The 14,406-nt window shown below is 41.8% G+C and overlaps 1 protein-coding gene across 1 annotated transcript in view; it reads left to right on the forward strand.

The window, feature by feature from the left end:
- KIF5C (kinesin family member 5C) overlaps positions 1 to 14,406 on the forward strand; it is an 83,312-nt gene that overhangs the window by 16,276 nt on the left and 52,630 nt on the right. Inside the window, exon 2 of the mRNA XM_062637745.1 lies at positions 10,165 to 10,255. Coding sequence (XP_062493729.1) covers positions 10,165 to 10,255 — 91 coding nt within the window. The remainder of the gene's footprint in view (positions 1 to 10,164; positions 10,256 to 14,406) is intronic.

The following is a 14,406-nucleotide window of genomic DNA, read 5'->3' on the forward strand; positions in this document are numbered from 1 at the left end:
GAGGATAGGTTTTACTGCATTATTTTCCTGGCTGTGAATTTTTTATTAAAAGATCATAGTGTTCTTTATGAAAAAAGCAGTAGTTTAAAACCAAGTTTGAAGTACTGCATTTTTACAAAATAGACAAGTAATACGTTGTTCTCTTTTTGTTCTTAACTGCTACTAAAATCACAAGACCTCTAGTTACAGGAGTCTCAGGCTTCTGTAATTATGAAATCCTTCTTTCAGATATTTCAAATATTCAGAGAATATTTTCCCATCCTTTCTAAACTGTTAGCCTGAATGGTTTTATATACAAAAGAAATGATGAAATTCTCTTATCCTGTTGATAGAAGGGAGTAGGGTAGGTCAGCTGAAATGCTGGAACATGGTAAAACCGGAGAAATTTTGGATAATTTTGAGTCTGGCTTACCTTCAGAGCTCTTTTTCTTCTAGAGAGGTGGGAGCTATCAAAAGCAGCTTATACAAGGACCCTGTGCATTGGTTGTGGCTTAGAATATTATGTAGTAAATATTCTCACAAGATTACTGTTTACTGAAGAACCTCTCTTGTCTGGAGGATCTTTATCTGAAAAGCAAGTGACAGCATTTTAAAGTTTAATTTAATTAAGCTTGTCTGTGCTTTGCTGAAGTAAAATGAGTAGATTATGAAGGTAGCTTTGAATAGGCCTGAAAAGTTCTATTAAATTAGAGTATATTAAATTAAACCAGTACTTATTTCTTACATGTAATACAGTGGAACAAGCTACCTGAAAGCAAGAGGGGGTGGTGCTGGGAATGATGTTTTCCTGTTTCTCTTAGGACTGTTAGGGTAGCCTATGTCTGATTCTTCTCTCTGATGGTTTCATACCTTTGATAAATTGAAGAGGTCTGCAGAACTTAAAATCACTTATCTACTAAAAACTTAGTTTTGTGAGAAAACATGGAAGAAGCAATTTTGCAAAAGAAAAACAAATGTGAAAAAAAAATCTTAATTTCTTAAAGTGGAGTGAAGGACCCAGGAAAGGGTCTTAGGCTAGTGCTATACAGAGTACCAAACGACATTAGTTTTTTCCATGATCATTAACATAGCTTAATCTTTTCAGATTAAATTTAACTGCAGGAGGATAACACTGCTCTCCAAATTCCCAGGTTTGTGCTGTTGCATAAGCAGTTAAGTAATCGAGACCCAAATCTACAAGCTGCCACATGGCGTGCAGGGCGCTGGTGGGCTGGAAGGATGTGTGGAAGGAGTACCAAAGGATGCGCAGACTAAGCGCTGCCACTTACGCAGCATTCACATGCAGTGCTTGGTACCGCCAAGTGTTCAGTCACTGACCAGGCATTGCCCCTGCCGAGGCTGCCTGCACCCATCTGCCTGCAGAGCAGTGAGGATGATGGGTTGGAGGAGGCTATGTCCTGGGGCCTTTCTACCTCCCTGTCCTGTTACTGAGCCATGCGACACAGGGGAGTCCTGGAAGAGGAAAAGTGAGTTTGTTTCCCTCAAGTAAGAAGAGGTCCTGTTTTCCATGGTGCTGGTGGGTGCTCCCAGCTGGGCTGCAGCCTCTAGCAGTGATTTGAGCACCTGAGCCTGATGTGCACCAGGATGCTGCTTCTCCAGCTTTTTGTCCCATCCTTCTTCCTGATTCGAGGAGTCTGTCAGCCTGCAGTAAGCTGAATGGCTGAGCTGGGGGTTGGGAGACAGTCTGCACTGCTTTTTATTTTTGTGACTAGCTTTATATGGATAACATCCCATCTGACAGGCTGAGAAGTGCCAGTGAGGGGTTGGAGCTTTTGCTTGGTCCGTGAGACATTGGGTCCATCTCATTCTCCAGACAGTGATTAGCTTGCACTAATGCAAGTAAATAACAATGGACAGGTGTGACTCTGAGTATTGCTTTGTCAGAAGTATAAAAATATGTCGCTAATGAGTATTATTTAATAGTTGGCTTTGTATTGGGAGATCTTTATACTTAAAATTCATATAAAGTTCCTTAAAGAGTATATTTGCCAGGTCATGCATCTAGGTGAAAAAGCTTTAAAATTATTTCTAAGGTTTGGTTTCCTAAATTGCAGATCTGTGCCAAAATAAAACAGTGCTTTCTGAACAGGATTTGTTGCAAGGAATTAAAGGTTCCTTCTCTGGGGAGTGAAAGCTAAAAGTGGATCACTGGCCATGAGCCAGATTCCATCGGCTCCACAAAAATATTCATAAGGTGGATCAATAATTAAGCCCACTATGCAAAAGTAATGTTGTGTTCTACTCAAATTGCTCTGCAGTGCCTGTTCATACATGACTGCATTTTTTAATTTATTCTCCAACTGAGTTTTAGGGGTATTACCAAGATTTAAGAATTTCTTTTGGACAACTTGTTTTGACTGCTTATTCTGAATAAATTTCCTGATTTTTTTTAATCCTGAATTCTCATCTATTAGGTGACATGCTACTGCCCCAATGTTTTTGAAGGACAAACTAGCTTAGAAAATTGATAGGATGGCAGTAGCATTTACTTGAACAGCATGAGTGAATAAAGGGAAAATGTCATAATTAAATTTAACTGTTTTGCTAGCATGCAGTTATTTTCTCCGTCTTGAATCGTGTTTTCAATTCTCACTAGATATAGATGGTTTCAGGAGAATGGGATAGATCTTGTTTATTTCTTGTGCTTTACCAGCAAAATAATAACCTTGTTGTTGCAGAATCTCTGTAACTTGGGGGGAAAAGAAGTTGTTCTAACAAGGTCTGTCTAATTCCAGGGGGAATTTTCAGGGCCAGCTATTTATACCACTTGCAAATAGAGCAAGTTTGATGCAGCATTCAGTAAATTTGGCCTCTAAATTTTCAAAGGAACCAAAGACTTTAATTTTTACTCCTATAGGCTAGAGGGAAGAAATGTATTTTATGCCACCTTCTAAGGAAGGAACTCAGTGCTGCGTGAGGTATATGCCTTGACTGAAAAATTGAATTGCTGCTGGTAACAGTTTGCTTTCTGCTCTATGAAAAAATCTGTCTTTCAGGCCTGCAATTATGTATCTTTTACTTATAAAACGTTTTCCTACAAGAGCACTTATGGTAGTGAAAACTAGCTGGGAAATAATTTCACGTTAATTAAGCTCCTGTGTATCACACAATTCAATTGCCTATATACTAGCAGTGGCATCTTGTATGATATGTTAAACCCACTTGTGAATCATTCATTCCAACTGCATCAATAAAACTCCTTGACTTGAATAGAGACCTAGAATAATAATGACAGAGTTTCGGCAGAGTCATGGTTTACCGAACAGTTCATCTCATAAACTGAGCCATGTGATTTGGCACTGTGATTTTCATCAGGAAGACCAAAAGTCTTCCTGAGCTATTGGCTGATGATTGCATGACTGATGCACCCCTTTTACAGAGCAAAGGGGATGCCTTTATTTGACCAGGTTGTGGAGAAAAAAACATTCCTGCCTTCTGAGGGGACAGAGGACTAAGATTAATGAGGGGGAACGTGAGTACACGATCTATCTGCCCGTTTCAGCTGAGTGCCCTAACTGTTGGCTGCTAGGAAGTGCTGAATCCATCAGCCTGTCAGAGGCTGAGCCTCTTTCCAGATCTCATCACACATAGGTCAGCTGGCAGCACGGACACTTGGATCTTGTGGGGAATGACTGGGCAAGCAGCCTGCTTACATGGATGGTGCTTTTGACTCTTCATCCCATGTTTGTTGCCTGCCAGATGACCTGCATTCCTCCCTTTCCTTGCCTTTGTCCTCCTCTAATCATCCCCCAACTCCCGTGCAATCCTGAAATGTTCTTTCTGTGTGAATCCCATTATATATACTGTACACCTAAGCACTCTGACAGGGATCCTGAGAGTCATCTTGACAGCTTTCACACCTGCACCATGGGGCAGATGCTCTCCAGGGAAAGCCTTGGCAGGAGCCCTGTCAGGGTGCCTCTTCCTAGAGTCTGCCATATGGGTCCCCTGTCTGCCTCTGCGCTTCTGTGCTCCTTGAGACATGTAGAGGTGAGCTTTGGATGGACTGATGGATGTTTTTCTCTCTTTTAAAAACTAAAGTGTGACCTCTCCTTGAGTTTCTTTCGAAACGATGTCCCCCTCAAGAATTTACTCGCATAATATTTTCCAGGCAAGTATGAATGAACTTTGCTTCCACCATCAGCAGAGCTTGTGTGTTGGGTGTCAGAACCGCACTAGGCATATTCACGACCACCAGTTATGAACTTGCACACAGCTGTCTGCTCAAGCAGAGCAAACTTGCATCTGCCCTGTGAGAAATCTGGATGATATCTCTGATTCTAGGGCTATAATTCATTTTCTGATAAATTTCAAGGCTGTATTTCAAGACTATAATTCCTTATCAGACTCTTGTCTCCTTACAGACCCCCTAAAACAAAGAAACTCATCATTCTGTATGCTCTCTTCTTCCTTTCTACTTTAGCAGTTACATATCTACATGCTAGCTGTTGGAAATTCTGTTTTAAGCTATCTTATCTTGCCCCTGGGTTTTATAAGGCACTTTGGGAATGGACCTTGGACTGTGGATTCTGCCTCAGAGTTCAGCTGCCTGAAAGTCAGGTGTCATCTTGCTTAGCATCATAACATGCAGATGTACTGTTGGAGTCAACCTTGAATGTCTGCCTGAAGATCACAGGGAATTAATCATGAAATTGCATTAAGGCTCCTAATTCTTAGCATGCAGCTTTAAGCACTGAGCACTTCTCATTTCCAGTCTGTGGGGAATTTAGGAGACTTAAGGTTTATTTTTTTATATTTTTAAACAGGAAATGTATTTGGTTATCTTTAATTGAGCCTACATTAGCTTCTAGTGATAGTACTGCTCTTTGGTATTGCTTGTAAAATGACAGTTTTGGTAGCACGTGCATGGTTAAGATTCTTTTTGTGCTTCTCAGATCCTCAGTGGTTTTGTTTTGTTGGTTTTTTTTTTAAATGCCAAACCTGTAAACTCAGTAAGAAACTAAACACTAAGCTGGTAAAATAATAATTGGCAATACATATGAATAGCATTCTTTGTGCTATCAAAGGGCCAGAACAGAATCTATCTTGCTGTCAATACAACTTCAGCAGCAATTGTGTGGGTGGATTGGAGCACTTATCTTAGCCGTTATGCAGCATTGGCATAAGTTAATGGAACAGATTGTCAGGGGGACTGTAGGAAGTAATCACATAGGAAGGAAGATGTGATTTATGTATGAGAGAGAATGCACTTCATGTAATGAGAAAGTTGGAAAATAATATATGGAGGAGGTATACAGATAAACAGCATCAACTCAGAAAAAAACACTTAATTTTTATCTGCTTATTGCTTTCTTGAGTAAGGTCTAATAAGGCTGAAATCTTTCTGATTTTGGTTTTTAATTCAAGCTGAGTTACATCTAAAAAAAAACCCCAACCAGTTGTTATTTCTGAAGATGACAATAGGGGTAAAAGTACTGCTTGGGATAATAATAAAAATAAGGTGATGTTCATGCTTGTTCACCCTCTCTGTTTTGAAGCAAGCCCTTTGGATCTGCCAGCATGTTGCATTTGGAGGATGGGTGTGGCTTTTGTTACCTTTGAGGAAAGTCTGGCAAAAATATAAGAGCTTACAACAATGACACTCTACAGAAGAAATCCAAACCTGTAGTTTGCTGCAGAGAAAAATCTTCTGCCTTAACAGTATCTTGGCAACTGAATTGCCACAGCTTTCCTTCGTGCTGGACACCTTAGAATCATAGAATAGTTAGGGTTGGAAAGGACCTTAAGATCATCCAGCCCCACCCTCCCTGCCATGGGCAGGGACACCTCATGCTAGACAATGTCGTTGAAGGCTCTGTCCATTCTGGCCTTGAACACTGCCAAGGATGGAGCATTTACAACTTCTTTGGGCAACCCATTCCAGTGCCTCACCACCTTTACAGTAAAGAACTTCTTCTTTATGTCCAATCTAAACTTCCCCTCTTTAAATTTTAACCCGTTACCCCTTGTCCTATCACTAAAGTCCCTTGATGGAGAGTTGCTCTCCTTAGCATCCCTATAGGCCCCCTTCAGGTGCTGGAAGGTTGCTCTGAGGTCTCCATGCAGCCTTCTCTTCTCCAGGCTGAACAGCCCTAACTTTCTCAGCCTGTCTTCATACAGGAGGTGCTCCAGCCCCCCAGTCATCCTCTGGACTTGTTCCAACAGTTCCATGTCCTTTTGATGTTGAGGACACCAGAACTGCACACAATACTCCAAGTGAGGTCTCACAAGAGCAGAGTAGAGGGGCAGGATCACCTCCTTTTGGTCATGCTCCTTTTGATGCAGCCCAGGATACGGTTGCCTTTCTGGGCTGCAAGCGCACACTGAAGCTGGCTCATGTTCATTTTCTCATCGACCAACACCCCCAAGTCCTTCTCCGCAGGGCTGCTCTGAATCTCTTCTCTGCCCAACCTGTAGCTGTGCCTGGGATTGCTCCAACCCAGGTGTAGGACCTTGCACTTGTAATGGTTAAACTTCATGAGGTTGGCATCAGCCCACCTCACAAGCATGTCAAGGTCTCTCTGGATGGCATTCCTTCCCTCCAGCGTATCAGCTGGACCACACAGCTTGGTGTCATCAGCAAACTTGCTGAGGGTGCACTCAATCCCACTGTCCATGTCACCAACAAACATGTTGAACAGAATTAGTCCCGACACCACTCGTTACTGGTCTTCAGCTGGACATTGAGCCATTAACCACAACTCTTCGTTTGCAGCCATCCAGCCGGTTCTTTCTCCACCAAGTGGTCCATCCATCAAATTGATGTCCCTCCAATTTAGAGATAAGGATGTCATGTGGGACAGTATCAAACACTTTGCACAAGCCCAGGTAGATGACATCAGCTGCTCTACGCCTGTCCATCAGTTCTGTAGCCCCATCATAGAAGGCCACCAAATTGGTGAGGCAGGATTTCCCCTTAGTGAAGCCATGCTGGCTGTCACCAAGCACCTTGTTGATTTTCATGTGCCTTAGCATGCCTTCCTGGAGAACCTGCTCCAAGATTTTGCCAGGCACAGAAGTGAGACTGACTGGTCTGTAGTTCCCTGGATCATCCATTTTCCCCTTCTTGAAAATGGGGGTTATATTTCCCTTTTTCCAGTTGTTTGGAACTTCCCCCAACTGCCATGATTTCTCAAATATAATGGACAGTGGCTTAGCAACTTCATTCGCCAGCTCCTTCAGGACCTGTGGATGCATTTCATCAGTTCTCATGGACTTGTGCACATTTAGGTTCTTAAGATGATCTCAGACCTGATCCTCTCCTACAGTCCCTGCATTTGCCTTTGAAGACTTGAGCAGCGTAGCTAGAGAACTTGCTTGCTAAGACTGAGGCAAAAGGTAACTGAGAACCTCAAAGACTCTTCTTCCTGTCTGAGGTGTTGTGGTCTTCTCTAGCCCCTGTAAGCTGAGGGCGAGCTCTTGTGGGACACATGCAGGTTGGGTCTGTGGGTTGCCCAGCTGGTAAATCAAAGGGGTGAGGAGCAACTCAGTGGGAGAGGTGGTGAAGGTTACAGCTTGCCACCAGGACCCTGGAGATGGTGGTGAGAACTCTAAGGAGATCTGGTGGGACAGAAGAGTCAGAAAGCTGAGCAAGGTGAATAGGGTGACATGGGTGATGCCTAACATTTTTCCAACATCAGAGACCCAAGCAGGTGAACAGAGAGAGAAGGAAGAGGATGACGAGTCTAAGGAGCAGGGAATGCAGCTGGTGGGGAGAAGGGGGTAAAACAGGATTGAGAGGATTTAGGGCAGAGGAGAAACAGTGGTAGAGCAAAAGAAGTATGCATTAGCAAACTGAGGGTAGAAGAGGGTCTGTGCCCACTCATACTCTCCTTTGCAGAAAAGATCATGAGCCTTGAGTTGTCTTTTGTCTAAGATCAATGCCGAGATGAAGTACCAAAAATCTCTCCCAAAACCCCTAAGTGCTTCTTGGGTAATGGAGTGCTGTCATTTCATGCAGTTGATGACAGGTGCTTTGTGATCCTTCGCATTTATTTATTTTCTTTGGATATCAGTGATGAGTGTTCCAGTCTTTTAGCTTCCCAGAACAAAAATCTGGAGGAGATTGGACCTACGTAGCAAATGTGTGAATTGCTGTTTAACATTTGTAGCTTTTCAGTCTGACAGATAAATAACAGTTGCAGCCAGTGCTTATTTCAGCTGTGTGAAGCACAATTATAATGGGATTTTTTTTTTTGTGGCTTTCTGAGGTGATAGTTGTTGAGAGCTCAGTAGAGCCGGATTGATTGCACCAAGGCAATGTTTGCTCAAGTGCCGTTTGCCACTATAGGATGGTGTACTGGCATCTCTGCCACTCTCTCACACTGCTTAGCCAGTAAGTCTCAACTCGGGCATGAAGGAAATAAATGGGGTAAGTGGATGGCAAAGGTTGAGTGTCTGTATGTTTTGGTCTCTTGCATTAGGGCTTGTCTGGTGCTTCAAATAAGCAAAATGAGTGTAAGAGGTAAAAGGTCCATGTGAGAAATTGCTCCAGAATAGTTATAGTAACTGTCCATGGAAAGCTGTGGAGAGAGAGTTTGGGGTAGGTGCCATCTGGGTGCTCCCAGCAGTCCAACCATTCTCCTGGGGGCTGAAGCTGCTGCAGGTGAAAACTGGGGCCTGAGCTGCATTGGTCATATCTGTCCGAGTCACCACTTTGAGCTTGTGTCTTACCAAGCAAGGTGCTTGGGTGATCCAGTGGCACCTCATGCCAGCATAGGACCATGGCTTATTTACTGAATGATTTATAAATTGCTTTCATATCCTTGAGATTGGAAATTCTGGGACGAAACAAGAGCACACATTGCAGGCAAACACCTTTCTGTCTCGTTTCCCTGTGGCTGTTAAGTATCCAAGTTTAAGGAGCAGGCAAGTGTAAGCTTATGATCTGCTTGAAGTAAAATCACAAAATGTGACAAAAATGGTTAATTGAGCACAGCATTTGAACAGCTGACAGCAAATGACAGGAATGGTACATCGGCGCACAAGAACAAGACTCCTACTTTGAGTATCCATCCACCTTGCAGTTAGCTTTGAAGCCTTTGTCATGTTCTCAGAGCAGGTGTCACATCTTAGAAAGGATATATTACAGGCTTTGATGGAAAATAAGAAACATGTTACACTTCCTCTTAGTTAACTTTAAATAAAGGAATTGTATTTTAAATGTACATATTTTGCTTGGGTTTGAGTTGTAAGGAGCTGAACTGCTGTCTTAAGAGTTGATTTGCCTTTTGAGTGTCATGCAAGCCTATTTTTAGGGTTGGTAATATGTGTTTCTCTTGTAACCTATTATACTTGCTACAGAGGAATCAAAATTTTATGGAAGTGTATGGGTGGGTTGTGCTACAACATATAGACATATGATAAGTGTCAGTTGTGGTGCCCCCTGGGAATTAAGGCAGCTCAGTGTCTGCGGTGAGATGGTGGCAGTTCACAGTCTGGAAATGGCTCCAGTCCCATTCAAAACATCAGTTTTGAGCTCTTTTCACATGGTATCTTGCTGTTTGTTGGTGTTAAGGATAAAAACTGTGACCATTTCTGAATAAAATACAAGCTTAGGGTAAAGCAGCAGTGACTGGGATGCCTGTTTTGGGTCTCACCTATGCTATTACCAATGCACATTTGCATGTTGAGCATAGGAATCAAACCAGTCTATTTCTGCTGAAGGAACACATAGTGTGCTGGAACTGTGCTTGGGATGTGCTGGACCACCCCAGCCTCAGCAGAAGGGAACCGTCAGGACTTGCAAACTTCTGATTCTCTCAGATCTGATTGCCGTTTCTCACACCACAGCTTTCACTAGCTTGCTCCAATGAACAGCAGATCTTTTGCAAATATTTACATGGCTATTCTCCCTTAACTCCTAGGAGAGGGAGAAAATGGCTTTCAGTTACTGATAGTTCAGCTTATTGCTTCCTGCAGCTGTAGCCACTGACCCAAATGTGAACACACAGAAAACATATGCTGCATTTTATTTGTCAACTGTAGAAAAGATGGGTTTGGAGAGCATGAGATGTCACTTCTGTTTAGCCAACAAAATATTGTCTCCATTGCACTGAATGGCGTCCTTTGTAGTAAGTGCTGCATTTCAGGATGCCTGTCATATTTTATCTATAAACTGTTTTACATGTTCTTTATCTTACAGTGTTTCTGTCTTGTTTGCAGCAAGGGAAACCATATGTCTTTGATAGAGTGTTACCTCCTAATACAACCCAGGAGCAAGTTTATAATGCCTGTGCCAAGCAGATTGTTAAAGGTAGGTGTTGTCTTTGTTTATTCCTGCTTGTGGGGAGGGAAAAAGATAAGATGTCTCCCTGTGTCCCCTCAAGCTATTTAAAGACTGGATAATAGATGTTTAGATGTCTCTATGGGAGTTTAATAACTAGTAATTCCAAGTGTTTCCGTTTTTAAGGACGTGTCTGTGTAAAAAAGAAAAAAAAAGCCACAAAACAAACAAAAGAAAAAGGGCTTAAGGAATTGCAGTAGTTGTTCCTGATTTTCTCCTTCTGTGTGACTGTTATTCCACCCTAATACTTGCTTTTTGTGATACATGATAAGCAACAGAAAGCATGTTCTTAATGCAGTGTGAGACTATGGGATGAGTGTGGAATAGCTGTGTCTTTGAATGGTAGACGGACCATTAAAGGAGAACTTAAAAGGCCCTGGTTTTGTAGCTGCTTTGCAGGCAGGTAGCTTGCATTTAAAAATGAAATTAGAACAGAAGTGAGTACTGGATGGCACCCTATTTGTTTAAAATAAAACCTTTATAAACTGTTGAAACTTGAAGATTTTAACTTGAGAATCAAGCATTTTGGGTGCATTTTAATTGTGTTTCATACTTCCCCCACCTGCCATACTTCTCCCACATCCCAAATCACCCTCAGACCTCCCACTTGGTTCTGATGCTGGATCGTCCATCCATGATGGTATTACAGCTGCTACAGAATCTCAGGGGTTACGAGTAGCACCTGGTTTAATAAACCAGTTATTCCCTGGTTTTGTGTGGTGTCCCTGCACCCTCCAAAATTTGGTCCTCAGCTTTTCTTTTTAAATCGAAGTATGTAGGCAATGCAAATGGTGTCAGAGCTGGTCAGAGTTGTGCTTGTATAGCAGCACAAGGCTGCACATTTAACACTGGAACTTATGTGTTATAAGAGATTCGGGGTTGCTCAGAGGTGCAGGAGCTACTGATGCAGTGTTGAAGGACTTGCTAGTGTTTCAGGCATGGAGTTGGATCTGCTGTGAGTGAGCTTGTGTTGGCCAGTGGGGAGAAGTCCCTGGGGTGAGCAATGCTACTGCGAATCCTGGGTTCTGTTCTGGAGGAATATTGGTTGACTTGCTCAGACAGCCTGGAGCAAACCAACATGCATGTAGTCTAGATGACTGGGGGGAGGACCAGAAGCTAAATTATTTCATGTTGGAGAGAGGAAGTGAGTCATAAGACTTCAGTTGCCTCCTCTCAGAGGGGAGCCTAATTATGGCAATTCTGACTTCAGACGGGTAAGGCTTTAATAAAATCTGGAGGGATTGGAGATGTAGAGCTTAGAAGTCATTAGTTTGGGTTGCTGACACACCACTCAACTTTTGGAAGTTTGGGGAACTGTTTCAGTACTATGTTGTGTGTGTGAACAGAAGCAGCGCACTGCTGTTTCGAGACTTGTGGAGTCTATTTATATCCCCTGTGGCAGCTGGTTTCCTCTGAAAATGGGGAGAGAAATAAAATCCTGTTTGAGAGGAAATTGGAAGACCTAGATGAATGACTAAGCCTTCTTCATTAGCCGGTTAGAAAGGCAAATACATTCCAAAGTCCTACTTAAAAATAGAGTTAAAACATACTTTTGCATGTCTGTTAACTTGGACCTTCTAGATGACTTGAAAGGCAAGTTTGTTGAGGGGGAGGGTGTAGAAGAAAGGTAAGGAGAAAGAGAAATGCGGGGGGGGGGAGGAAGAGAAGCAGAGAAAGTGAGGACAGTGATGGGGCAAGAAAGAGTGCAAAACAGGGAGGCGAGGAGGGAGAGCACACTGTTACTGGAATGATGTTCTGGAGCTCTAGGCTTACATTTCCTTAGGTTTAATTTCCAGTTTAAAGCCTAATAAATTGAAGACTGTGAAATGGATAGGACTTTTTCTGATAGACTGGAACAATGTAATTTACTACATGGAAATATGAGTTAAGTGCATTACACTGTTCAAGTCTTTGAGACTTTTTTAGATAGCTTTTCAAGGTTACCATTTGTTACCAGATTTCATTATACTTCCATGAAATGGCTGATGGTTTCATTGTGATTAACGTTATCACAGAAAATGCCAGCTGGCCTAGCAGTCTCTAGAACAATGGTTATAACTATATTTACAATGAGAATTACCTAAATGAGTTTTTTCATCACTAAAGAAGAAATGGGATTAGGTTTAAGTAAACAACTCAATGACTAAGTCGAAGTGTTTCATGTTCCGTACGTGAGAAACGGGAATGTTTTTTAGAGGAGGAGAAGCAATATGTGTGTTACAGCAATTTGAATCAGAGTGGGTGCTGGGATGGTGTTCATTCAAGGTACCCCTAAGGGCAGAAGTACTGGTAGTGGAAGTGTGTGGGAAATCATCACTGGTGCATTTGACCACAGCTTGGGAACTTATGTTTACATTTCTTTTAACCAAACTAAGAAATATCGCTAAATCTGAAAGGGAACAATAGTGTGTGATTGCCACCATTTTTGCTGTGTTTCCAATTGCTCTCTATTGCCAGAAAACAGCTTTATCTTCTTAATCTACACAGATGGATGTCTGCATCAGGATTTTGCATTCTTCGTACATTTACAGTGAGTGAGAATATGTAATGGCCCAAGCTGTGAGCATGTTAGTGTGTGTGTGAACATCTGCACATTAGTGTTCTCCATGAGGAGGAGAAAATTGCTTTAATGATATTTTAGGTGGTGAGCTTGCTTTCACTGCGTAGCTTATCGACTTTCTATTCTGGTTACAAATACAGGCCTCAAATGCTGAGTTGCAGAACCTGGAAAGCTTAGAGATGGAAAAGATAAGTATAGAGCTAAAAATTTGGCTTTAGAAATGAGGCTGAAAGGGCTTCCATAGAGCCATTTGTCTTCTTGCCATTAAGACTCCTGAACTGGTCAATGGTCCATCTTCAAGGTCTCCAGCCCACAGCTCCCCTTGGCCATTTTTTGCAGAGCTCTGCTGAGTGCTCCCATGCTGCTGGAAGGACTTTCTAGGTCCCTAACATGAGTAAGTCTGTGTTGTACCCTTACACAATAGCTGCCGTTCTAGGCTATTGCTACCTGTTCTGTCCATACTCAGCATGAAAAAGGCCATCTGGCCGCAGCTGAATGGCTGAGTTGAGTAGCTGTTTTATATGGGAAGGGTAAATCAAACTGATAATCATTATAGAAAGAATTAGATGAGGAATTAAGAAAAGCACTTTGACTCTTTTTCGTTTGTTAAGTTATGTAAAAATCCCAGCTGATCTTTATTCAGTCACTTTGTTCACCTGTTGTTTCCCCTCCTGTTCCCGCACTCTTTAAGTTTTGCGCAGGCTGTTTCTATCTGGGACTGTCTTCTCTCTTTCTTCAACTGACAGATGGTATATTAACTATCTTAATGTGGAAAGCCTTCCAACAAAAATAACTTCTTCTACTACTGAGACCATTGGCGTTTTTTAATTGCAGCTGATGCAAAAGGCCAAAAGGCTATTTTTTTTTTTTTTTGTGAAACAAAGTATTTTTTGCTATTTGGGAAGGTAAATTGCTTACCTATGCTTCCTCAAGCAGAATGTATCTTAATATACATTGATGCAAATTCTGAGCAATTTTCTTACATAACAGTTGATTAATTAGGTTCTTTTCCCCCTAGGCTGTGTACCAGTATAGAGCTGATGCTGTACCTTGAATTCACCTGGGCATAATAAGCCTTTTTTTTTTTTTTTTTTTTTTTTTACTTCAAACTTCTTTTTTTTTTTATTTTTTTAATTTTCTAAGTTAACCGGATTTGTCAAAAAGAGGACATAGTAGAAGCAAACTCTTAGATTCTGTTCAAATGTCCTGGGAATTTAAACGCATTTGGATGCCAAGTGGTATTTTAGAAACAAGCAAGAGTTGCATACGTTGGCTCAAGGATTTCTGAGCCCCACCACCCCCCCACCTCTTCTGCCCCGGGATGATTATTTTTTTTGATGCCTAAACACCTTTGAAACTAGTTCTTTGCTTCTTCCAGACACTGTAGCTCATTTAGCTGATTTCCATCTGAAGAAGAAAATGAACCTTCCTTATTTTCTAACTTACAGCAAGATTTTAGTTTAGAATAAAAAAATTCAAACACAAATACTTTCCTTCCTTCTGGCTGACAGAGATGGAGGCTTCCATACACAATAGATATGGCGTACTTACAACTGGATGT

This window comes from Pezoporus occidentalis, unplaced genomic scaffold, assembly GCF_034315485.1.
Source record: "Pezoporus occidentalis ecotype Australia unplaced genomic scaffold, CSIRO_AGI_Poc_V1 ctg54, whole genome shotgun sequence".
Lineage (NCBI taxonomy): Eukaryota > Metazoa > Chordata > Aves > Psittaciformes > Psittacidae > Pezoporus > Pezoporus occidentalis.